The following is a 26,658-nucleotide window of genomic DNA, read 5'->3' as shown; positions in this document are numbered from 1 at the left end:
CTCGTCTAAGGTGCAAGCCATGCAACAGCCATGTTGAAATTCATGTGGAAGGAAAGACGACCATCAGCCTCCTCACTTGATTCACTTCACCTGATGGGGGTGAGGATGAGGAGAGCGCGGCGGCTACAGGCAGGCGGTAGTTATTATCTCGACCAGTTAGGGATTCGTGGGCCCTGGGCGACGGAGACAAGATCGTGGCCCAACCTCACCGTCACACCTTTTGAATGCTATTGTCCATGGGTAGGTGGACTTCAGATTGACTCAACTGGTTCCCTACACGTCATGTATATATATAAACATGCATTGATGCGCATAAACATACACTGTTTTCCCACTGTCAGTTGTGTAAAAATAATTCTTGTTACGTGTGCATTTTTTCCTTATAGGACGTTTTGGCTTCCATAATATTACCTAACAGTTCAGTCCTGTGAGTGCATGGCAAGTGTGTTGTGAGTGTATGGCAAGTGTTCGGTGAGTGTATGGTGAGTGTCCTGTAAGTGTACTGTGAGTGTAAGACAAGTGTCCTGTGAGTGTATGGTGAATGTCCTCTGAGTGTTCTGTGAGTGTATGGTGAGTGTACTGTAATTGTATGGTCAATGTCCTCTGAGTGTACTGTGAGTGTATGGTGTATGTCCTCTGGGGTGTACTGTGAGTGTATGGTGAGTGTACTGTAATTGTATGGTGAATGTCCTCTGAGTGTACTGTGAGTGTATGATGAATGTCCTCTGAGTGTACTGTGAGTGTATGGTGTATGTCCTCTGGGGTGTACTGTGAGTGTATGGTTAATGTCCTGCGAGTGCCCAATGAATGTGCTACGAGTGACCTGTGAGCGTCCTGTGAATGACCAGCGAGTGACTTGTCATAAACCGATATGTGAAAATCAAAATGTTAGTTTTTTTCATATTGAGATCACAAAACGCGTGTAGAGGTAAACAAGCAAACTGTTCCCTTGGATAATCGACTAGGTGAAAGTGACAATACATTTGTTTGTTTTTTATGTATAGGATGTGGCAATGTTAACTTTTTTCTACTTAGCCAGGTCTTTTTTTTTAATTATTTATATATGTTGAACGAAATTATTGCTTTTAATAGCGCCAGCTGTAGGTCACTTACTGAGAAAGGCTCACTATTTGTGTCGTGGGATGTGACGTGTATAGTGGCGGTGGTGTTGTCGTTAGTCATTCATACACAACCCTCATGACTTAGTCTCGTGCCCTATCTAACATCTTGGCCCTCACTTCTCACCCTCCATTATTAACCTTCTGCGACGATTTGGTACAGTCTGAGAAGTCTGGTGCGGGTGCTGTGATGAAGAAACCCGGAGCTCTGTACATGTCTCTACAAGCCCTTCTGATCTGTGTCTTTTGACCTGGGGAGCAGGATTGTGGTCACCCTTCTGTGCCTGTGTAGTGTCCAAGGTCTTGCCATCAATAAATTACTGGCGTTGAGCTCTCAAGGGGGGAGGTATTTAATTATTGCCAACACCCACTTATATATTGAGTCTTATATCGGGAGAAAGAGAAAAATAGATAAACTTTGTTTATTCTTAAACGTTTTTGTCAGAAATTGACATTTTTCAAGTATTTTAACTGCTAAAATTGTTCATAATATTAGTTGTTCAAAGTTGGCAGAGCTTTGAAGTTGTAGGAAAATGTAGGGTAAAATACATTTATTTATTTATTTTTTTACGGGGATTAGCCCACCCAGGCACAGGTCACTGACCCACATCGGAGCCTGGGGGGCGAACATGTAATAATAATACTACTACTACTAATAATAATAATTAAAAAATTATATATATATGTATATATATATATATATAAATAAAATTTTTTGGATTCGCACACCAGGGCACAGGTCAATGACCTACATCAGGTCCTGAAGGAAAAATAATAATACTGTAATAATGAATAAAAACAAATAATAAAAAAATATTAAATAAAAATATTAAATAATAATAATAATAATAGTAATAATAATGAAGGACCATTAAAAAGAAAGATAAATAGTGAGAAACGATTTATGTACAGTATGTTGTGTTGTCAATAGTAAGAGAGACAATTGAGACCCTGCAGGTGTGTTAATGAGGCACCAACCTGGGACCTGGTCACAGTCTTTGAGATGTCATATGGCAGCAGGGTCTACCACAGACAACACAATATGCTTCCAATATCTTCCACACAAACCTTTGAAAACCTTAACCTTACTTAACCTTTTATAACTTGTAAAAATGTTAAGAATCACTTTCGAGCAGTGTTGGCAGCTTCTGAAGGTTAATAGGGAGGGGGAGGGTCTTAACTTGGAGTAAGGTTTGATGTAAGGGTTAACTTGAAGCTTAATCCATTGTGACCCCAAGGCCATTTTGTACTGTGTGTGTGTGTGTGTGTGTGTGTCAGGCCATTAAGTTTTATTTTACTTGGATGGACCCAGAGGTGTGGTGGATGTGTTCTCTGAAGGGTAGTATAAATTAGCAAGTGTATATTGAAAGTAGGTTTGGCCAGTACACCATACTTAAAAAAAGACGAAGGTAGTGATGTAGTTAGAAACAGAGGTGAGTGAATATTGTTGTAAGGGGTGATAAATATGTTGATGACCCCAGGAAAGTTAGTTGCCAAAGTTTGCTTTATTTAGACATCTTCTGCCATTGACTTTGAACAGAAATGCAATTCTTGCAATGTCGGTGTTAATCTAAAGTTATGATTTAAATTACTGTAATGATATTTTAATCGTGCAATATATTATAATACTTGGCTAATATTGATGACTGACCCGCCGACGCATTATTTGTTTTGATGTTTATTTTCTTACTATACATTTTCATCAGTGAGTTCTGATATGATAATCATTTCTTTGGAAAATGATTCATTTGGTAGATAATTAGGTGCCTAGGCGCACAATACTTTGTCTTCTCGGCTGTTATGTGGCGGTGATGCAGCATCTCCGTATGTAAACAGCCAATCATATTGACGCTCTGAATCTGATCAACACCAGTGTACGTCTATTAGCTAGAAAGTTAGGTAAGGTTAGGTAGATTTCTTTGGTTAAGTTGGTGAGGTCTTCCAACAACACTTCTGCCCCTTGTTTTTCTTTTCAACTCAGTTTGGTTTAATTGAGAAATAAGCACTTTTTAAATACATTTTCCAAAACTACATCAGTGTCCACCATAAAATATAGTGAAATTGCGACATTTTTAAAATTGTTTTTTTATGAAAAAACAGCGGTGGGCCAGTCATCTTCCTTAAGCTGAAGAGTGTTTTATTGTTGGTGATTTACAATGTGAGTAACTATGATGTCACGTCTCCATTTATAATACAGGTGTAGTGTGTACAGTATGATGTGATGGGTTGATGCTATGTATTTAGGTTGATGAATATTGGTTTTAATATGTTTTTGTTTGTGTTTATGCAGATTGACTACCCAGACGTGCAGTTGATGCGTCCTGGGCAGCGGGTGTCGTGTAACGCCATGAACTTAGAGAAGCTATTGGCTCTGGAGCAGGATGAGATCACCATCAGGCCGGTGGGTCGGGGAGCGCCTCCCCCTCCACCTGGCCACCACCACCACCAGTATGACCCTGAGCATCACCATCACCACCATGTCCCGCACCACCACCACTCCCACCATGATACCTACCTGCCCGACCTGGTAGGTAGCGCTATCCTGCGAGGTGCTAGGAGTCGCGGAAGTGTGGGCTCCTCTGTGCGTGACGGATCTGACACCTCCAGCGCCTATTCTGGCTCCGACACCATGTGCCACTCGCTGCAATCCTCCCTCGAGCCTGATGACGTTGACTTGTCAGGCTTGACAGAAAGTGCCGTAGATTCTGACGAAGAGGACTTGGCTGAAAGCATTGAGGTAAGACACTGCAAGTCACAGGTATCCTAACTCATTGAAATGATAGGGTTAAATACTTTTAAAGCAGACGAAAAAACTGTTTCGTTAAAACCCTTTCAAGCAAACATCATTTTTTGGTGATAACCTGTTGATTTTAGGGTGTTCATCTATCCAGCCCAAACCTACTGTAACTCTCACATAATCCTTCAACTTATGAAGCGCTCCACAACATTCATAGTACAGTACTGTACTGATAGTGTAGTAAATAATGCTAGATAACTGGCAACTATTGTCGAGCGCTGAGGGTTTCTGTGGTTCATGTAAAAAAAAATACCTAGTAGTTACTGTATTAGTATTCTCATGTGAGATTCTCAGTTTAAATTTTAAATGAAGCATGTGATAGATATATATATATATATATATATATATATATATATATATATATATATATATATATATATATATATATATATATATATATATATATATATATATATATATATATATATATATATATATATAGCAAGCAAATCACTGATCGTATGCTGATAACCAAAAGAAGAAAAATATAATTCACATCTTCATGATAATTACATTGAGGTAATATATATATATATATATATATATATATATATATATATATATATATATATATATATATATATATATATATATATATATATATATATATATATATATATATATATATATATATATATATATATATATATATATATATATATATATATATATATATATATATATATATATATATATATATATATATATATATATATATATATATATATATATATATATATATATGCAAGTAAATCACTGTAGGTGCGCGTGATCTAGGTATATGCTGATAACCACAAGGAAAGAAGAAAACACGAAGTTCCCAAGCGCTTACGTGTAATTCACAATGTTCTGGTCATAAGGCTTAGGATCAGTTCTATAAAAAGATTTCTTAGTAATGTTAAGGCATTTGTCTATATAAGACCTAGGGTACTTAAGGTTCAAGCCAATATTATAGATATATTTATATTCCTCATCAATAAATTCCGGACTGCATATTCTTAGAGCACGTAAAAACATTGATGAAACTACTGACTGTTTGACTATTATGGTGGGCAGAATAATAATGAATGTATGAACACACATTAGTAGGTTTCCTATAAATACTGAAATTAAAGGTGTTACCTATTTTGTGGATCAGGCAGTCTTTTAGGTTTTAACCCATACTAGACATTTATTTCAAAATTTATTAAATAAATTTCCACTCTGTTTCTTATTACATGAACAGGTCTCTTAGAATCGTGTTAAATATACATGAAAAGGCAGCCTGGAGTAAGTTGTTGAACGACATATTGGCAATGTGTGAAGAAGACAGAGTTAGTTAAATATTATATCAACAAGAACATAATATAAACTAACCTAAGCAACCAAACTTAACGATCTTAATTTTTTTTAAGTAGATGAATAAAATGATGTACTATACTGTACAGTAGTTTGGTTCATGTTACCTTTCAAATGTCGCCTACCATGTATAGTATTCATATGGAAACTCAAATACATAATTCCAATTAAGTTAATTATATTTTGAATTGTATTTAGTAACTGTTTTCACAAAACTGTAGTGATGAGGTCGTGACCTAAAAAGTGAAATGGTCTACACTGTCTATTGTATATATATACTGTATAGTACTTTGGTGTACTAGCAGGTGATGCACTGGGTCTGTTTCTGGTTCCCGGAAATACCACACTTCCTGTTTCAAGGATATTAAGTTAGGATGAACAAGATTGAGATACAGATAGCCCCTTAAGTCACAAACAAACTTCTTTTTCTACTCTGCACATGATCCCTAACTATGTTCAAGTAGTATTTGTTGAGAGTGTGTTATAAAGCAGCCTTTTAGGTAATTATAACTTGCTTAACCACACTTTAGAGGATGATATTAAACCAAAACAAGTCGGGATAAGCAAGACATATTTTTAATGCTACCATTCTTGAGGCGATTACTGACTGCCATTTCATGGTGTGGGATATACCTAGTGCATTATTATATGTGGTGCCAGTGTGATTCTACAGCTATTTCATCTCACATACAAATACATACTGTGCTGTACTTGTTTTTGTCGACTCCTGTATTTTGTAAAAATAATAGCTGCATTACAGCTGTAACGTGTTATGATTATACTACTACTACTACTCATATTAATAATAATTATGTTAACTCCCAGTCCTAAACCTTGTTTGAAGTCTATCTTATGTACTACAGGTACTGCACATACATGCAATACAGTATACAGTACTGTACTTTATTAAATTTTGCATTATATACTGTACTGTATATATCATCTCATGGTTAGACTGATTTTTTTCTTGGCACATTATTCTTTTACTTGAGAATTACTGTGTACAGTATATATGTAATTATTACCAGTAGCAGAGTGACAGATTTATATCCCCCAGGCCCTGTTGTGGGTCATTCGACCTGTGCCCAGGTGGGCTAATTCCCGTAAAAAATAATAATAATTGCTGTTCCCCACAGAGTTTAGCTGTGCGTGATGCGGTGCGGGAGTGCCTGGAGAAGGATCCTAGTGAACGCACCGAGGACGACATAAAAGTACTGTTGGAATTTACACAGCGACTACGAGCCTTCTCCAACATGACTCTGGCAGTGAGGAAAGCTATGTGTTCCGCCATGGTAGGTCTCCCTGGAGGTATTTTCCTTTATTATGTACTGTACTGTACTGTACTGTACTGTACTACACACTCACTCACTCACTCATATACAGTAGTGTATATATATATATATATATATATATATATATATATATATATATATATATATATATATATATATATATATATATATATATATATATATATATATATATATATATATATATATATACACACACAGTATTGTTTCAGTCATACTACAGTACTTGAGTCAAAGGAAACCATTTTTCCCACCATTTAAAGTATATTCTAGAAATCAGTACAGTACATGCATTGTTAAGTTTTGATAATTTTCACATTGGAAGATTGATATACAGTACCATTAAGCTGACATAATTTTGTTGTTGAAATTCTACACATTAATCATTCCTTAATGTAATACTGGACTGTAGTACAAAAGTCAGTCTCCACTTGAGTCTTTTATGAAACTTAGAAAACTGATGAGAATTATGTCAAATAAATTGCATGACATAAAATTTGCTGTTTCTCATAGGAGCTTTGTGAAGTTGAATACAGTACTGTACAGTATTTCAAGAACTAATTTCTCAATGTTTCATGAGTGATCAGTAAATTAAATGCTGTACTTGAGAGAACAGTTCCATCTTACAAACTACTGTACTTGTTTGTACTTTTGTAGCCTCTTGAGTTGGTTCATCACTTTTGATTGGATTGATAAATTGGGTATCTGAAGCAGAAGTGCCTACATGAAAAGAAGAAATTATGGTGTAGAGCTTTTATACAAAAATATAAATGAAAGTGTCCTAGATGTTGTATGCTATAACTCAGATTAACACCTGTCAGATCACTCTACAATCAGTGGTTCTCAAATTTTTTTGAGTGCAACCCAATTCTGAATATCTCGGAACTTTTCAACCCATTAATTCAAATGCAGATACTAAAAAAATTAACTATCAGATCAAATTTATTGCCATATCATTTAGCAATTTGATATCAAGGTACTGCACAACTAGCAGTAAATAAAGTGGGTGGAGGCTCCCACTGTGTACCGGTGACCTAGAGAGTTTAAATAAATAATAGGCAAATAGTATAACTTTGCTGGGTCATTGCAACTCACTGAAAATTGGCACAAGCTTTGTCAATAAATTTTTTAAACTGAAAAAAAAGCTCACAACCCACATTTGGGTTTGTACTGTACCCTGTATATGTTAAAAATAAAATTCTTTTCATAGAACTTTGGATGAAAGAAGATAGTACAGTACCCCTTGTATAGTACTGTACTCTAATATCTTTGTGCAACTTCATATAATCTGTACAGGCTATAACTCTTATTTGTTAATGAAAAATGGTGCTGTAAATGGAAAATATAAACGAAGTGTAGAAATAAAGAATAAATTTTATTCATGCAATAGTGATAGCCTTATTGCATTTGATATCACTCTGCATGAGCTGCAGGTAAAAATTGAATTTAGTTTAAATTTTTTTAATGCTTGGACCCCCAATGCTACCCTATACAGGTATAGTACATGTACAGTAAAGTATTATTGAAAGTCATATGATTATAATAAACAATTAAATACAAATAATCAATAATTATTAGGTATGAAATTAAGTGTATTGCAATACAATACAGTACAGTACAGGTATACCCTGAAAATTTACGTCCCATTAACCGCTGATTCGCATAACGGACGATTACATATTGGGGAAATACCCCGCAAGTTTCGTTGATTCCCTGGAGATCCGACGATTGGGGGAGGAGCGGCCGAGCTGTTTTGAATTTGGTGGGCAGTGGCGTGGTGTGAATTCTTGCCACAAGAGGGCTCTGCATACTGCCGACTCATTCCTGCCTCTCTGCGCTTTTTCACATGTGTCTCCTACTTCGTTCCCCAACCCCCCCCAACTTAGTGTGCTCCACACATTCATGCCTAAATGCCCCAGTGATAGTTCTTCTTGTGCTTAAGAGTGGCAGCTTGATGTGATGTAATAAGGCGTAATAAGAGTGGTGACGGGCAGATCCATGAATTTCAAAAGGGGGAGGGGTTCAAGAAGTTGTGGGTAGAGGAACATGGCGAGCACAGTGAACCCAACCAGTTGGGAGGTTTTTTTTGTGTGGGGGAGTGGAGTGTAACCCCCCAATTATTTTTTGAAATCTGATCGATATCATTGGCATTTTGAGGTCATTTTGAAGCCATGTGCACTTGATATTAAGAGGTATTCTGAGGTCAATATTAATTACTTTTTATTATACAAAAATGCCTGAGTACAATTCTGCATTAAAGAAAAAGTATTGGGAATTTTTTTATGAAAGGGGGGGGTGTCCGGACCCTCAGGAACCCCCCCTCCCCCCTTGGATCTGGCCCTGGGTGATGGACCAGCAAAGATTGGTAGAGACTTGAACTTGCCGCCCTAGACCGTCTCAATTTAATGTATTATTAGAGAATATCCACCAATTCCTTGCTCTAATAGTTATCCTATTTTACAGGTTTTTGCAGTAGTTGAGGAAGCTGGTACAGTTCTCATGAATCATGGTGAGGAGTTGGACTCATGGAGTGTGATCATCAATGGTCATGTTGAAGTAACTCAGCTTGATGGCTCTGTTCATGAGCTTCATTTAGGAGACAGGTAACACAAAACTATTTGATCAACAGGCTAGATTTCACAATGTCTCTGGAAATGCTCGGCTGCCTATTAATGATCTGATGAAATTCATTAGACTAATAATTTACTTGCAGCAGAGTACTACAGCTACTATTCTCCAGAAGACTTTCTGTAATCCAGCTTAAGATTGTTTGAGTAATTTCAGAAAGAATAGAGCATGTACATGTATAAATAGTTTTTGCATGGTACAATTTTTCTTTGCAGTCTTGTCAAGAGACAAAATGTGATCACCAAAAATTCCTTCTCTTCTGCCAGCTTTGGCATCACTCCAACGATGGAGAAACTGTACCACCAGGGTATCATGCGCTCCAAAGTGGATGATTGCCAGTTTGTCTGCATCCGTCAGACTGACTACTATCGCATACTGCACCAGTCGGAAGAAAACATTCGTCGTATTGAAGAAAATGGAGTACTGGTTTTGATAACTGAACAGAGACCAATAGATGCAGGCAACAGGAAAGGAAATATTGTCATCAAGGTTTGTTAGACTTTGTATGTTTCAGTACAGTATTTGTATCTTGAACTACTACTCTTATGGATAAAGCTAATAAAACTATTATTGGGAAATATTAGTGGGCTGCATGGATATACCTCAGTTTCAGATTAGGAGAGGAATTGAATCACAGTTATGGAAAGACTCCAATACATATACAGTAATAGTCTTGGGTGACAACAACTCAAATGGTATATAAAATTCTAATTGACATATAACATATAATTGCAGTACATTGCATTCATTAATGAGAGCATATGAAAAATTATTACTATACATTATCCTAAATACTATCCTTTAATTTGCTATGAGAGAAATCTGTGTAGCCTGTAGTTTTATGAAGGCTTTTTAAAGATTGTATGTGTGTAACGAACATTTTTTTACTGTACGTATTTTATCTTATTGTGTTAACTCTTGATTTATTTTACATGGCTAATTTCCATTTTGTTCTGCAGTCTCATAGTATGTTGTTACTAGCTAAAAACATTTACATTTATAGGGTACAGCTGAGAGACTCATGCAACAACTAGTGGAGGTGGAGAATAATGTAGACCCAACTTATGTGGAGGACTTCCTACTTACCCACAGAACATTTATTGTAACTCCACTCACAGTTGCCAACAAGTTGTTACATTGGTAAGAGTTTTGGAGACTACAGTATATACAGTAAACCCTTGCTATTCACGAGGGTTAGGTTCCAAGGAATGGTGTGAATTGGCAAAACCACGAATAGCTACTTATACTGCCTAAGTGCACTAATGTTTACCCATACTGTGTATGAAAAACTTAAGTCGTTTTTACTGTGCTTACCTTAGTATGTGGAAGTTTGGAGTTTGATAAAGTGGTATAATGTACATAGGAAGAAATCTGGTTACTGAAGCATAGGGAGATTATCAGGATCACTGTTGGAAGAGGGTGATGCAGTGGTGGTTGGTGGAGAGGCGGGTGGTGGATAAGCGCGTGTGCCGGGAGGTGGGTGGTGAGGTAGCTGGTGGCTGGGAGGAGGGTGGTGGAACAGCAGCAGCAGCTGACTGAGTGAGGTAGGGTGACAAATCAGCTGAACGAGTGGCTGGTTCTTTCTTGAAAAACATAGTAATTGATAGTTTTTTCTCTTGTCTTTGAGTTCTTTAAACATTTCCTGGTAGGGAACCAATGTCTGGTTGATTTCTCGGACCAAAGAACCGACCTGCTATGGCAGCACTCATCCCTTCCTTTAACTTGTCTAATAATTCAACTTTCTTTATCAGGGTCGTCAATGATTTCTACTTTTTACGTTTCACTCCACTAGCACTGACACTAGGCAGTCATTTAGGGGCCATTTTCACACAAACACTAAAGTTTTGAGAGTACAACACAAGAGATGCTGCATTGCAGGCAATGGTTGAGCACGAAGAGAGGGAGAGGAGATACTGTGGGCACATAAGGCGACTCGTTGCGCTGCGGGAGAGACTCGCAAGCTAGCCATCATAGCCACTATCTGCGTACCGCAAATCGTCGAAATACGAATCGCAAGGGTTTACTGTAGTATGAATTATTTATGGTGATTAAAAAATGAAAAAGTTGATGTGCAAGATATACAGAAGTTACAGGGAAGTTTTCACCTTTTGCAGATGATACAGTATTCTACTTATTTCTTTGAGGCATCAATCAGTTAAAGGATATTTTCTGAAATTAATAAACTCCATGTGTATTAGTTAATATAGATAGCAACTTAAAGTACTTTATGACTGCAGTAATTTTGAAACTTAATCTCCTTACTCCTCCAAAAGTTTGTATTCTCTTAATTCTTACAATCAGAAAATATGTTAAGAAGTCTAATTTCTTGCCAAGAAATTCATGGAATTCAACATATAAAAATGAATTTATTATGAAGATAAGTTAGAGTTTATTAATATCCATATGCTGTCCTGTACTGTTGCAATTTAGCAAAGGGCTACCTTCTCATTTTAATGTGTTGCAGGTTTGAAGAACCATCCCTACGAGATAGAGTGACTCGGGTAGTGTTGCTGTGGGTCAACAATCACTTCACTGACTTTGAGATGGACCCGGTCATGATGAATTTCTTGGAACAATTCGAAGAAGGTTTGGAGAGAGAAAAGATGGCTGGCCAGCTTCGTCTATTAGACTTTGCTTGCGCCACAAAGGCCCAAGCAAGAACTGTGACTCTGACAAGACCTAGTAGGGACGAAATCCTTCAATTTTCCATTTTAGGAGGATATGAAAGAGGATATGGTATATTTATATCCATGGTAAGGATTTTATTTATTTTTTTCAGATAACAAAATAAATTCATGCTTGATGTTGTAGCATATGCCAATTAGAAAATGAACAATGCCCATTTTTTTAACAAGAGTTGAAGGAAAAAGCATTCAGTATAAGTGATATCCATGATGACTGGAAAATTAAATGTTGATAAAATTTCAGGTTGAGAAAGGGAGCAAGGCAGAAGATGTTGGTTTGAAGCGTGGTGACCAGATCTTGGAAGTTAATGGACAGAGCTTTGATCACATGAATCATGCAAAGGCTCTTGAAATTCTTCGACAAACCTGTCATTTATCTATTACTGTGAAGAGCAATTTATTAGGTAATATAATTGTGTTTTATTTTTGTTTAAAGATATTTTTACTGCCATTGACCACTCGAGTATAGAGAAAAGTATTTATGACACATGGAACTGCATAATATGCAAAGCACTACACTTTGTATTATCAGGACTATAGTATAGTGGCTTTATTTAGCAGTTGAGTAAAGTATGCAAATTCTTGTAGCATTAAAGGATTGAGAGAGAAGAATGGCCGCCCTTAGGCATATGTTGTTTTCCACTTTTTATCCACCACTTCTGCACTGCATTACAGGATGTGCATCCATGCCTGCACCTGTGTAAGTCTTACTGTCAATGCATATTACAGTATTGAAATTTGTTTCTCATGTTCTTATTACTTTAATCCTAAAACTTAATTATTTTTTTGTGTAAATGTAGTCAGGTCTATGGATATACAGTATTTTATTTGTTTTCTTATTAATTTATTTAATTGATATTTATTCTTCCCAGTTCTTCTTTATTAAGTAGAGTATTTTTTCACTTTTTTTAACAAGGTAAAAAAATAATTGTTTGAAGAATTTTTTTTCGTTGTCATATGTTGGGTTTGACTGAAGGGAATATTCTCGACACTTAGTTTTTGTCTGTTAACACTGCTCATGACTCAGAAATTATTGGAGATTTTTTTGACAAACATTTCACAAGTTTAGAAGATACGTAAAAATAAAATATACACTGTAATACATTTTATTTATGTAACAAATCCAGCTGTTGGTGGCCATTATGCAGTAATGATTATTATTATTTTTTTATCACATTACCAGGTAGTAAAAGCATTTCTTCTTTTTTCAGCATTTAAAGAAATGCTCATGACACCAGACAACTCTCCAAGACCAAGGTCAAGGAGGACCTCAGATGCACGCGGCCTCAGTGACAATAATCAGTTGCCACTTAATGCCACCTTTGCTTCCACCATGAATATACCTTATGATCCTAATCAACAGTCTCCTAGGGATAAAGGCAAAATTGGTAACAATAATAAGGGATCCTCCATGACCACAAAAGCCAACAAATTCAAGAAGAAAGTCATCGAGTCTCTCATGCCAAGGAACAATGCATTGTAAGTTTATTGCATACTGTATTAGTTAGGAAGAAAATTATCATTGCAAGATTAGAATTATTGAAATGAAAAATAATAATAATTTACTCGTGAGAGGGGTGTTGTGTAAGTGGAATTTAACCATGGCTTTGTGGTGGCACCTTGAGAGAAAGCTGGGGTGACAGGGAGACAGGTAACCATAGTCTATGAGCCATCCAGTCATCAATTAAATGGTGAAGTTTGAATTTGGTTAACCCTGAAAATTCTACATTCATATGGTCATTACATAATCTCTGCATTCATGCAATAATGATGACCAAAAATTGGTTATAGAACATCATTTCTTGCTGGTCAGCATAGCCTGGACAAAAAGTTTTCTCATTCATTGTTAGTTAGTTAGAATTTATTCACAGAGCTGGTTCACACAAATAAAAGGCCCCCAAATTATGATTGATTCATTTTGTTTTCAGTTTTAATCTCTCACACACTCATGAAGTAAACTTGAAATACCCCTTTTTTATTATTAAAGAAATAGACAATATTTCTGGTGATTCTGTGTTTTCAAGACTCCGACACTATTTCTCTTCCCTCCCCCAAGTGATTCATTCTTAATGAAAGACTCAGGTGGTTCATTGGTGTGGTAATACTGTATTTGAGAAATGTTTAAATATTTTGTGACCCTACAACCCCTCCAAGTGTTCATGCTCCACTGGTGAGATAGGTTTGCTATTCTAGGAGCCGCAACAGTAAGTAAATATTTTTGCAGTAGTATTAAATATGAATATTTAAATACGTATATATATATATACCATATTACTTTTCATCTTTGCATGTATATACTGTACATGATTAAATTAGTTTTAAAATCATTTGAATTTGTAAAATTTACTCTTTATTATGGTCTTTTGATGTACGTACAGTACCAATCATAGACACATGACTTATGATGTTTGTTTTTTTAACTACTTTATTGGTTGACTGTATATATTCTATATTACTCAGTATTAACATGTGCCTTCCTTATTAACAATCATGATCAGTGATCAGTAAGTACTTTTCTTCACTGTTGTTTGATCAAACTCATGATTTTTTAATTTTTTTTTATTTTCAATAATACCATTTTATTTAAATGAGGATGCATTTTCATTTAATTCACTGTGTGATATAAACTTTTATGAGGAATCGACTTTTCTAGAATGGGAATAATAAGGGAAATAATAAAAGCAACTGTTTATGTTCATTATATTATTTTTAAGTAAAGTTACCTGGTATATTATTTAATGAATTAATTGTTTCATTACAGAGACTCACAAGCTAACAGCGATGATAGTGTATCTTCACACTCGAGTGTGGGTGGGGGACTGTACCACAGTCACAGCAACCCTGATCTTAGCACAACAGGTGCATTTGATGATGTTAGAGCCGAGTTCCCAGAGCATGTGCTAAAGGTATGTCGTATATTAGCTATTATAGATATAATAGTACAGTCTTTATATTGGTCAGACCAATTCTCCAACTCATCTTGCCAGTTTCATCTCCTTTCCTTCCTATTCCTCCTCCTTATATTTTTGTAACTCCCACTCCTTCTATTTTAACAATGGAATTAAACCATCAAGGTTTTAAGGTTGAAGCACAAATATTTCCTTAAAACACAGAGTAGAAATGCCTCCAATTCATCCAAGAAAATAAGATCACTTCATGAATATATGTATGTAATGAATACTGTACAATTATTTATACTGTATGTTATGTAAATGACTTAGATACAGTACACAATCAGCAGAAATTAATACTCGATGCAGAAATGTTATTCATAGTGAATTTTCTGAATGTTGGTACAGTACAGTGCTCTAATTTTTATGGTTTCAACTGTATTTTCAAATTGTATATCATTATATGATGGTGATTTTTAATTATTCGAATAGGTTTATCGAGCAACAGACCAGTCGGCAAGATTCCTACCGGTCCACAAGGAGACAACAGCTCGTGAGGTAGTGATGCTGGCGTTACAAATCTTCAACATTAATGACCCAACTGGTTCATCCAATTATGCTTTGTATGAGATCACTGTCACAGAAGAAGGATTTACCAAACAAAAACGATTGCAAGACTCTTTACAGAACTTAGCAGAGAGAATAGGTATGGGGAATTGTCATTTATGATATTTTGTGTATGAATTTATAACCTTTATTCTTGACTATAAATTAGATGTGTTTGTTTTCTCTCTTTCTCTGTCCATAAAATACTGTGTTATCACTAAATATTAATGATATATGTTTATATATTTTCTCAGGACTGAGCAGCAGGTATTATTTGAAGAACATCACTGTCTCCCAAACACTTTTTCCTGATGATATTGTCAATGAGTTAGTCAGAGAATCGACAGTGTATTTCCTTCAACTCAACTCTGTAGAGCTGGCCATTCAACTTACTCTCGAGGATTACACAGTATTCCGCAAGATTGAGCCCACAGAATATATTGACTACCTCTTTAATTTAAAATCTAATTATGGAACCCCTGCTCTGTCTCAGTTTGCTGAGGTATGTATCCACTGTAGAAGATCACCAACTGTACTTTATCTTTTTTTCTGTCTTTAATGCAATATGGCAACTATATCTTACTTTAGAGAAATTACACTCGTTTTATCTTTTGTGTAGGTTTCCCCTTTTTTATATTTAAGACTAAGTACCACATGCAGAGTTATTTATGTAACATTGTATTTATCTACAATCATCAGACCTAACTTGTCCAAGACTATTGTATTTAAAATTCTTTCAGAGAATTTCCTAAAGAACTTTATTTTTAGTTTAATAATTAGATTAATCCTTTGTTACTTGTTTATTTATAAGAAAATGGAAATGCTTGAAGAAAATAAGAATTGCAAAGTTTTATATTCATGCACAGCAGTTCAGTAGTTATACGTATTATTTATTTTCAGAAATTATCTTAATAAATTAACAATTTAATTATGTTCCCACTTGCAGCTTGTGAATCGAGAAATGTTTTGGGTGGTGTCGGAAGTTTGCTCGGAACACAATCTAGTCAAGCGTTCCAAGACTATTAAGCAGTTTATTAAAGTTGCAAGTAAGTTCCTTTGAGAAAATTCACTCAGTTGTACTTTTTTATCTTATATGTCACCTATATTCCTGTACCTGTACTATATTTTACTGTGGACTTTGTTTTCCTCTCTTCCCTCATATCTCTTGGTTATCTTGTATTGCCTACTATATTTCTACATTTTTTATGCATGCCTGTTATTGGAATCCTGTATTTTATTTTTCTCTCAGTTTATAATTTTTACTCCATCCCATCTACATAATTTTGAAATGATGCACAATAGTTTCTGAGAAAAAACAGAAACTCATAAAATGCTGGTACTATAACTAGATAAATTTGATGTATAAAGCAGTGTAATATGGTTCTCTGGTCAATAAGTATTAAAAGCTCTGAAATCATATTGCAAGAGTTGACTAATTATTGCTAGTTGATACTGTGCAGTCAAAAGCAGTAATTGCAACTCTGCAATTACTGCTTCATGTCAAGTGAAGGCCTGGCAGTCGGACAAACCCTTCCCCCATCCCGTCTTAACATTGCTGGGTAGTTTTGGAACTACAGTATTATGGCTGGCAATGTTGCCTTGTGTCAATATCGGCCTTCACTGGATGTGGCCCCGGTTACTGGGGGGGGGGGCATCATTATTATTATTATTATTATTATTACTGTATTACATTTTTGCCCCCCAGGCCCCGATGTGGGTCAATGACCTGTGCCCGGGTGGGCTAATCCCCATAAAAAATAAATAAAATAAAAAATATATAAAAAATACTGTTTCTGACTCTACTTGTATGTACCCTTGACCCTCTCTTTATGTTATGGTTGCATTGTGTGACAACACAGCATAATAGGAATCCGCATATAGTGAATACCTAATCTAATGGGGAAAATTAGGTTATGTTCCACATCTACTAAAAGTCAACAGTAATGCTATAAAATCGAATATAAGACTATAAACTAAGACATATGGAGAGAATGGGTGTTTGTGTTGAAAGTGAAAGTGTGTGGAGTGGCTGACTCACCACTCCAGCCACATCCTGTGATGTAACATACAGTGCAATAGACACACACACACTGTCATGTTTCACAACCATTTCTGGAGCATTAATGCTCTAAAAGTTGTAGAAAAATCATTAAAATAATCTAATGTAATGCACCATGTCTTCTACAGAACGCATAATATGGAATCTTTTCCGCATAAAATGAATTGTGGGTAGAAATAAAGTCGCCACATAAATGCGAATTTGCAAATACGTAGTGAATGTGCATAAAGTGAGGGTCCAGTTTACATATATACAAGACTTACATAAAAACAAATTATATTAAAAATATATTAATTCTGTAAATAATTAAAAACTTTAGCCCTATTTATTAATGGGAACTAAGTTTGAAAATATTAAATACCTATATGCTCTTCACAATACTGTATATAGTTTTATTTTCATACCATGTTGTTAGTGCAGGAAGACAAATAAAATTTTTAGAGGTTACTATATATATAAAACTTTTCTTCTCAGGGCAATGCAAAGAGTGTAAAAACTTCAACTCCATGTTCGCCATCCTCTCGGGTTTGGGCCACGGTGCAGTTTCAAGACTGAAACAGACTTGGGAACGACTGCCATCAAAATATCAGCGAATGTACCAAGAAATGCAAGAGCTAATGGATCCCTCAAGGAACATGAGCAAATATCGTAACTTAGTTCAGAATGAAAATATACAGTCGCCAATTGTAAGTGCTTATGTGATATTTATCTGTGTAATCTTATTTGCTGATCTTCTATGAAGTTTGAGTAGGATACATTCATATAAAGTAACCAGAGTTGATGACAGTTGTGTTTTCAAAAATGTGGAAAGCACCTACAGTATAAAGAATAAGTGGGGATATAGAAGCACTATGAGAGTTCATGCATAGGTTTGGAAATACATCCCAGAGTGTTTGGTGAACTGTGCAAGGGCTAGATTACAGGAATCCATAAGAATATTTCAGAATATGTACTGTAGTAAAGAAGTGAACAGACAGATAAGCTTTTTTTTTTTTAAATTTTGAGAAGTCAAAAATAGTCTGTAATGTTTAATATCTTTCAGTATCATCTTATAAAATGGAAGTAAAGGAGTAATTTTAAGGAATTTAATGATATTAACTGAAGGATGATGGTTACCAGGATGGTTTGAATTTGAAAAAGTTTCAGTTTGAATTTAAAGAAAGTCATGTTGAATGAGGAAGCAGATGTGAAATTTTTATCTATACAATATTTGTTGGAGTGACCTTTAAAGTTTAAAATGAAAATAAAGTACTTGTAGTTGAATAGAAATTATTATACTCTCAATTTCCAATTTCTCAGTCTGATAGAAAGCATTTTTATGGTGTGATTTGTTTATTGATTGATTGATTTTTTTTTTTCCCACAGATTCCATTCTACCCAGTAGTTGCAAGGGACTTAACCTTCACTCACGAGGGTAATGATGATAAGATTGAGGGCCTCATCAATTTTGAAAAACTCAGAATGATCTCTAGATACATTCGAGATCTTCAGAACATGTGTTCTGCTCCTTATGTAAGTTGATAATACTATTACTGCCTGTTGTCTTATCCTGTAAGGAGTGTAGTGGTCAGGTGACTACAGCACTTGCCTCCTGTTTCAGGGGTAAGTGGTTCAATCACCGAGCTCCCAGTTCACTCTGATGTAAATTGGGTACCTAAGTTTACAACTTGGGGAAGTGAATGCTGTTGAGTACAGTACCAGCAATACTGCCACCTTGTGTATCAAAGGCTTTGTATGCAGTGAGCTGTATCCACACTCTACCTAACGGGTAATCATGCCTGTTGGACCCACTTTCACTTTTCATCTTATCCTGTGGCAAGAAAGTTTGTGGGAATAATACTGTATGTGAGGGTAGAATACAAAACAAGTTATTGGTAGTACAAAATACATAATTGGTAGTGAATTAATAATTTCATCCTTTCCTCAGGACTTGTTTACTATCCAGGATGCTGGAGGACAGCCTCCAAGTTCGGCATTAATCTCACTTAACCAGATGGCTGGTGGGGGACACCAGATTGCTACAGTCAAGAGACGTAAGAAGTCTACTGCTGCTCCTGATAAGAAGAAGATGTATGAAGAGGTTTGTATATTATGTTGTTATTTCTTCTGTATGACCCAGGAATGTGCAGGGTGCTGCATCATGTATTATTTGAAATTCATGTTCAGGAAGTGGATGATTTATATTATATACAGTAAAACCTCGATAAATCGGACTTCAATATATTGGAACTTGCTTTTTTTGGACTCTGAGGTGCTGCGGTCACCAGAAATACTATAAAAAAAACACATTTTCAGAAATGGGGAAGATCAATAAAAAAAATCTTATGAAAAGAACCACACTTGCTGAATACTGTACTGTGCAGTAGTCTGATCATATTTGCTATAGGCCTAATGAGAACTAAGACACTTGAGTATGTAAGCAGGCTGGGGCTGTCAGGTGTTGCAGCATTTGTCAGGTTTATTTATTTATTGATTCAGTATTATATTCTCATATGATTGGCCTCTTATGGTTTATGGTTCATCATGATTAATATAACATCTTCAGTAATAGAGACAAAATTCAATACTGTATGTAATTTGTAATGTGACTTGAAAATAAAAGGATAAACTATATCAGAAGGCTATTTACTCAAGATGCGCTCGTGTGAGAGGTTTCAGCAGACCAGCTTACAACAGGGGTCACAATATCACACTATATAATATTTGATATGAAGGTACCCTCCTAACAACATTATTTACTACATTTGAGTGTTATATGATGGCTCAATTTGGCTATTTGTACACTTAGACAAATGATTAATGGATAAACCAGGATATATGCAAATACACAATATTGTACACTACAGTATTACTTATTAAGTGATGATAATTACACTACAATAGTATTTATTAAGTGATGATGTATACACAACTGTACTGTACTAATTTACTAAGTGTTGAACACAGACGTGGTAAGCCAATCAGCTGTTTGCCCTTTGTAAACAAATGTCTCATGGTGAGATTCTTTTTTCAGGAAAGCTGATTGTTTTAGGATAATTTCATCAACCTGGTACCAAATGAATCTAGATTATATGAGAATTGTGGTGAAAATGCATGAAGAAGTGTTAAAGGAATTTTGGGGGTTGGAAGCCACCCACCTGTGTTACCCCCCTCCCGTCTCCTCTGCCAGCTGCTCCTAGATAAACACTTGTCTTCCACATACAATATACTCCTGCACTTATTTGTTCTTATTTTTATCTTTATAGTACCGTACAGTATACAGTTTTCTCTTTATTCAAAAGACAAATTCTGTGGTTGCTTATATGTAACACTTTACAGTAAATAAAAATCATCTCTATGAAGACAATCGTTGACATCTAGACTTAAGTGTCATTTTCAACCCAGAGAGTTCTATGCATATTTTTTTATTGTTGATGTAATGTTATTTTAATAACCTTGTTATACACTTAAAGACCTTAGTTGTTGAAGTGCAGTAATACCATAACAACAATTGATTTTCTTTAAACAGTTTGGATATGCAGTGTTACCTCCCCCTCCCCTTATATTCACTTTTTTCGTACTTACTCATTTTTCGAACTGGGGTCTGCCCCAATTAGTCCGATTTATCGAGATGCTACTGTAGATGGCAGTCAAGGGAAAAATAGCAAGTCCATCGATGTGGTAAGGGTTGAAGGAATATGTGTAGTTTCTTCAACTGAATGCTTTGCTTAAAGAGCATGAATATTATATAAAATAATGGCTGCAGACTTCAGATTTTTTAAATTGATAAATGATTGAAATGTTGTTAGATATGAGAGGAAGAAGGAATGAGTAAGAAAAGTTAAGGGTGAAATAATTCTGTGGTGTAAATAGATGATGATGGAAAGAATGACTGATGAAGATAGATGGTTTAATTGATAGAGGAACTTTTGCACCAAACTGTGTGCTTTTAGTAACAGTCTTCATATGTCAGATTACAAAATATATTTCTGGGTGTTGTTCCCATAGTTATGAGTGAGATATGTAACATGCCAGTGTTAGTTTTCATTAATTTCATATCATCAACAGGCTCAAATGGTTCGACGAGTGAAGGCTTACTTATCTCGCATGAATATAATTACGGATGAAGAACGGCTCCGCAACATGTCATATGAGTGTGAGGCTGGCTCAGAAGGCCACAAACCAACTGGTGGAACGGTTGGTCACAGCAATAACAACAACAGTGGGTCTAACAGTGCTCCACCAACTAATCCTCCACCTAGAAGGCGTCCTAATTCACCCACACCATCTACTACTTCTTCAACATCATCAACATCCCAGACATCTGATGGAAAGAAACAGACAGCAAAATTTGGTAAAGAGATATTTTCAGTTGCAAGTTAATGCAGTAATGATACCAAGGTGTTTAATTACATCTTGCTTAGCTTATGGCTTCAGTGATAACTGTTTGAGTTTACTTAAACATTGCTTAACACTTTCTAGCTATTAAAGTGCAATGATTAGCTTACTTTCTCTGAGCACTCTCCTCACATTGCAGGAGCTACATCTCCCCAGTCCATAAGCAAGATGAAGGCCCTGGCAGAGCCCAAGACGAAGCCTCATCACGGCCCACGACCCACCACAACCCACCATTCACTCTCTCCCACCCCTTCCCCTGGCCCTCCCCGCAGGGGAGCCCTGACCAACAATAATTCTCGCTCTACTCATGAGCGTTCCCATTCTGACACCCATGCAGTTCCTGTGGACCTTAGTGCAGAGTCTTCCTCTGTCACCTCCCTATCCAAACTCCACAAATCCCACACCTCAGGTATGCTGCTAGAACCTGCACCTCAACCTATTGGATCTTCACATATTGGCACTTTACCTTTACACACAATAACCTCACCACCCACAGTAGCATCCCCCCTCTTTGTGCATGCTGCAGCTTGCTCTGCCTTTATAGCCTCTGTCAAGAAACTCTCCACTACTAGTAATAATGCTCGGGCAAGGAAGTCCATATCAATTTCGAATAACTCGACTCCTCTAGTACCTGTAAAAAGTTATAGAGTGAAACCTCAACAAGAACAAAACAAAGTTATGCTCAAATCAAATCAGTTCAGCTGCAGTTTTGATAGCAGTTACAGTAGTAATTCTGGTGACTTAGATCCAGAGAGAGCTACCAGTCCACTGTCAGTTCGTCCATCAAGAGCAAAAACAAGATTAAATTTGGTATGTAAAGTTGGTGAATTCTCTCGTAGTCTTCCAACTCCTGATTTAAGTGTTCCTGATGATGATGAATTTCTAAATTCTACTCCTACAACAGAAATTGTACCTGTGTTTGGAATAACAAATGACAGAGATTGTCACCAAGCACATGAATATGAAGTATGTCACTCATCACCAAGTCAAGAAATGCTTTGTAATAAAAAGGATGTTAATCTTCAGCGTAAAAACTCGGCTAGTACCAACAGCAGATGTGCATCATATATTAATAAGAAAGAAAACTCTTTTACAATCCAAAATAGTATTTCACATCACAACCAAAAAGTTATGTCATCTTCCAGTCCAAGAGATAACTTAATTATGTTTCAGAACAACTTGTATCAAAAAGATATTTCCCTTACAGAGCAAGACATTTCATTTAATAATCTAGAAGTTAACTCATTTTCAAGCTTAAAAGAGACTTCATTTACGAGCCAAAAAGATGTTTTATGTGCAAAAGAAAAGGACAACTCTTTTACCAGTCTAAAAGAATCTACTAATGAAAATTGGAAAGATACCTCAAATAATTGTCAGAAGGATAAATCATTACCTTTCCAAAACAATACTTCAATTTCTTTGCAAAAGGAAATACAGCACTTGGCTAAAACAAAGCAAAAAATTACAAATGGCAACAACTCTGGGATATTTCAAAGAATCTTTAGAAGTAAGAGTGAGGATCTTCTGAGTAATGATAGAAGTAAGAGCAGTAGCAAAGCAAACAGTGTGGTGGAAGTAATATTATCCCCAGTTCTAACCAGGTCATTGTTTGGGAAAAGTCATAGTGAAGATTTCTTAGATAAGGCAGTTGATAGGGAAGACCCTAAGAAATATTCTCTGAAGGATTTTCCGTCGTCAAGCATCAAAGAATTATCTCCTAAAGTAAAACCTCCTAAGATAAAATCTTTTCAAGCTCTGTTTGCTTCAGATTCTAATTCTTTGAGTACGATTTTCAGAAAGAAAATGAAAATGAGTAAAAGTCATAATTTTACTTACGATGAGGATACTTCTTTACCATCACGTTTCTATTTGGAAAAAAAACTTTCATGTCAGGATTTCCAAGAAGAAATGTCTGAAAAACGGTATCATACTCTTCAGAGATTCCCAGATGGTAAAGAAACACATTTTCCAGCTGTTTTAAAACCAACAAAGCCACAAAAAAAAGGTGAAGCCCAGAGAGTGTATCAAGTTAACCAACCCAAAACTCTTACTACTGATGACTCAGTCAGTACAGAATTAAATAGTACTTCTTTACATAATTTTTTTTTGACAAATAGTATACCAGATCCATCATTATTGATTAATAGTGAAAATGTTCAGATAAAAAAGAAATGCAATGAAACGGGGAATTCAGGTAATCTCAACAGTTTTGATGAAGGGCAGAATGGTTTTCAAACATTCTCAAAAAAGCCACCATGGTTTGAAAAGTTTAAAAAAACTAGATCAAAAATATCTTGCCAGGCAGATGAAAGCTTGGATAGTTCAGACCAGCTAAATGATTCTTATGGTTCTTCAGTACTTAGTGGTGCTTCCTGTAATTTATCTCCTGAAATTTTCTTAAAATCAAGTAATCCGCTTCAGGTACAGCCAAATAGTACTTCTTTGTCTGAATCTGTCAATAATTTGATGAAATTCAAAGATCAGCCTGAAGTTCACAAGCGAATTGCAGAAAAACTTAATGCAGTGATACGCGAGTTAGAAGAGGAGATGTATATGGTGACTCCATCTAGCCCATACCCAGTTTCAAAACCTAACAGACTGTATCAGCCAGTGAGGAAATCTTGCCACTCAAATTCAGATCAGTTTCTTAAACCAACAAATATACATCTTACTAGACCAACGACCCTTCCACTTGACAGGCAAGACAAACGAAGAAGAAACAGTGCTCCAATGTTGTCCCCAATTGAAGAAGTTAAAACTTCTCCTTCATCACATAACAGTAGTCCCAAAATATTGAAACATCTAGCTGTATCTTCTGCTGTTTCTGGTGTTCTACGTAGAAACAGTGCCCCACTGGCTTCTCTCTCAAAGGAAAATGTGCATTTGTTATCAACCATGAAAAGCAAAAGTCTGGATGATGAAAGTAATTGTACACAAGAAGATCTCCAAACATTTTCATCACATTACTTTCATCAGCCACCTATCAATGTCACTCAAGTGCCATTTTCTGTGTATAAAACCTTCAATAACCAAGAGCCTTCTTTCTCACACCTGCCAGTTGAAGATACCGAGCCACAACCACGTAGTCTTGTTCATCCAGCTCCCACAACATTTTGTGACCACTATGGCAATGAAAATGAAATTGAATATGTCTAAAATACAGTCTGTGTATGTTTCCACATCTCTTATCAATGGAAACAGTACTGAGATTAATGTAAAAATTACTGTACTGATATAGTATTTCCTTTTACAAGTTTACGATAAATATCCTAATAATTTGTTTGCTCATAAAATAATGCACACAATAGTAGATATAATCACCTTTGCCATCCACCCTTTCCTCTTCTGCATCTACATCTCTGTGTCTCCTGTACCACTGCATGGAATCTCTGTGGAGAACTTCAGTGGCTGCATGACTGCCCACAGTACTATATTTAATTTAATGGGTAAATGTTCATGTGCATTTCAGAAGTGCATATTTTTTAAAGCTATATACATCTGAGAAGGATGATATATTTCTGTTAATGATCTCCAAGTAATTTTTATAGAGTGATACAGTACAGTATTTCTATGAACTTATTAAATGTCAATACAGTGTGTGTACAATCACATACTGAACTTAATGTTTGAAGTGAGGAATTGCTGCATGCTTTAATATACTAATTGAATAATTTTTTGGAGATGTAATGCTTGAGAATAATTTTCTTGCATTTAATAACCTTCTCAAATATTTAACATATTTTATGTAACTGTGTTTTTATCACTTTTGATATAAATTCCCATTCTTTATAAAATATCCCAAATAGATTCTTCAAATATTCCTGATTAATTTTAATGCATTCATTTTAAGTAGAAGTGTATCCCACATTAATATACTACAAACTAAGACAACTGAGTTTGTAAGACACAAACTTTAAATGAGTAAGCAATGAGGTTTTTGATGAGTATAGTTTATGAGAATACTAAATTTGTTATTATTATACAGGTTCAATGACATCAACTGAATGTCATGTTGGCCTGGGTGAATCTGATTCTGGCATTTCTACCCATTTTGACGGTCACTCCTCCTCCTCGCTGGAAGTTGGGGGAGTTGTAGGCTACGAGTGTCTCTATCATCATCACTCTTCTCCTCCAGCCCACCATCGACGATACTCACACCAACCAGGTCTGTCACATTTAAACAGAATTGAAAGCTCAGATAAGTGTCCATGAAATTAAGAGTAAAATTATTTTTAGGTGGACTATATATTTGTAAAAGCTTTCAGACAGCAGAAAATAGTTGCCTTTATTAATGTTTATCTGCAAGTCTGTCCCCTCTTGTGCAGTTATCCAGATTTTTATCATACCATACTTTTACATTTTGGCTGAATTTCCACAGTCCCATTCATGTTTTACTATCCTCCCCTTCCCTCACATGAAAATTAATAAGAATCCTTACTCCTCGCATAACTGTACAGCATTATAAACTTCCCCTGAAGAACAAGCTTAAACAAGAGCTGCTGACAGCATACCAATCCTCTGTTCACTGCAATGGCAAATTGTCATCCTCTGATATTGCATAAAAACATATGCTTGTGCTTTTTTTTTTTTGGTATTCGAGTCACCATTTTGTATGTGTGTGATAAAGATGGGAAATTTATGTTAATTTCTGTGTCTTTCATATTTGTTCATCTATACATAATCCTCCTTACTCACACAACTGGCATACTGTCTTTACCTGACCTCTCTCCTCCCCACTGTTGGTACATTCATACCCACCTCATCAGATAAACACTTAATTTTTATACTTTCATTCTCGTCACTAATCCATACCACTTACCTCTGATACTGCACCAAAAATAATATCACTG

The 26,658-nt window shown here is 35.7% G+C and overlaps 1 protein-coding gene across 8 annotated transcripts in view; it reads left to right on the top strand.

The window, feature by feature from the left end:
• The window catches only part of LOC121875198 (rap guanine nucleotide exchange factor 2-like), a 111,963-nt gene that overhangs the window by 70,634 nt on the left and 14,671 nt on the right, over nucleotides 1–26,658 (top strand). For 4 of the 8 annotated variants that reach the window (XM_042379680.1, XM_042379648.1, XM_042379657.1 and 1 more), the window contains 19 exons: nucleotides 3,409–3,855; nucleotides 6,390–6,545; nucleotides 9,027–9,166; nucleotides 9,407–9,680; nucleotides 10,195–10,331; nucleotides 11,656–11,944; nucleotides 12,120–12,279; nucleotides 13,087–13,354; nucleotides 14,374–14,379; nucleotides 14,637–14,781; nucleotides 15,259–15,472; nucleotides 15,627–15,874; nucleotides 16,319–16,418; nucleotides 17,906–18,117; nucleotides 18,797–18,943; nucleotides 19,359–19,511; nucleotides 21,479–21,764; nucleotides 21,948–22,217; nucleotides 25,794–25,973. In XM_042379680.1, the coding sequence (XP_042235614.1) occupies nucleotides 3,409–3,855; nucleotides 6,390–6,545; nucleotides 9,027–9,166; nucleotides 9,407–9,680; nucleotides 10,195–10,331; nucleotides 11,656–11,944; nucleotides 12,120–12,279; nucleotides 13,087–13,354; nucleotides 14,374–14,379; nucleotides 14,637–14,781; nucleotides 15,259–15,472; nucleotides 15,627–15,874; nucleotides 16,319–16,418; nucleotides 17,906–18,117; nucleotides 18,797–18,943; nucleotides 19,359–19,511; nucleotides 21,479–21,764; nucleotides 21,948–22,217; nucleotides 25,794–25,973 (3,832 nt within the window). Of the gene's footprint in view, nucleotides 1–90; nucleotides 241–3,408; nucleotides 3,856–6,389; nucleotides 6,546–9,026; nucleotides 9,167–9,406; nucleotides 9,681–10,194; nucleotides 10,332–11,655; nucleotides 11,945–12,119; nucleotides 12,280–13,086; nucleotides 13,355–14,373; nucleotides 14,380–14,636; nucleotides 14,782–15,258; nucleotides 15,473–15,626; nucleotides 15,875–16,318; nucleotides 16,419–17,905; nucleotides 18,118–18,796; nucleotides 18,944–19,358; nucleotides 19,512–21,478; nucleotides 21,765–21,947; nucleotides 22,218–25,793; nucleotides 25,974–26,658 lie in introns of those variants that run through there. The other 4 variants (XM_042379684.1, XM_042379673.1, XM_042379692.1 and 1 more) reach the window with 4 other exon arrangements.

This window comes from Homarus americanus, unplaced genomic scaffold (assembly GCF_018991925.1).
Source record: "Homarus americanus isolate GMGI-L3 unplaced genomic scaffold, GMGI_Hamer_2.0 scaffold14532, whole genome shotgun sequence".
NCBI classification, from domain to species: Eukaryota; Metazoa; Arthropoda; class Malacostraca; order Decapoda; family Nephropidae; genus Homarus; species Homarus americanus.
This window is presented reverse-complemented; position numbering and strand designations above follow the sequence as displayed.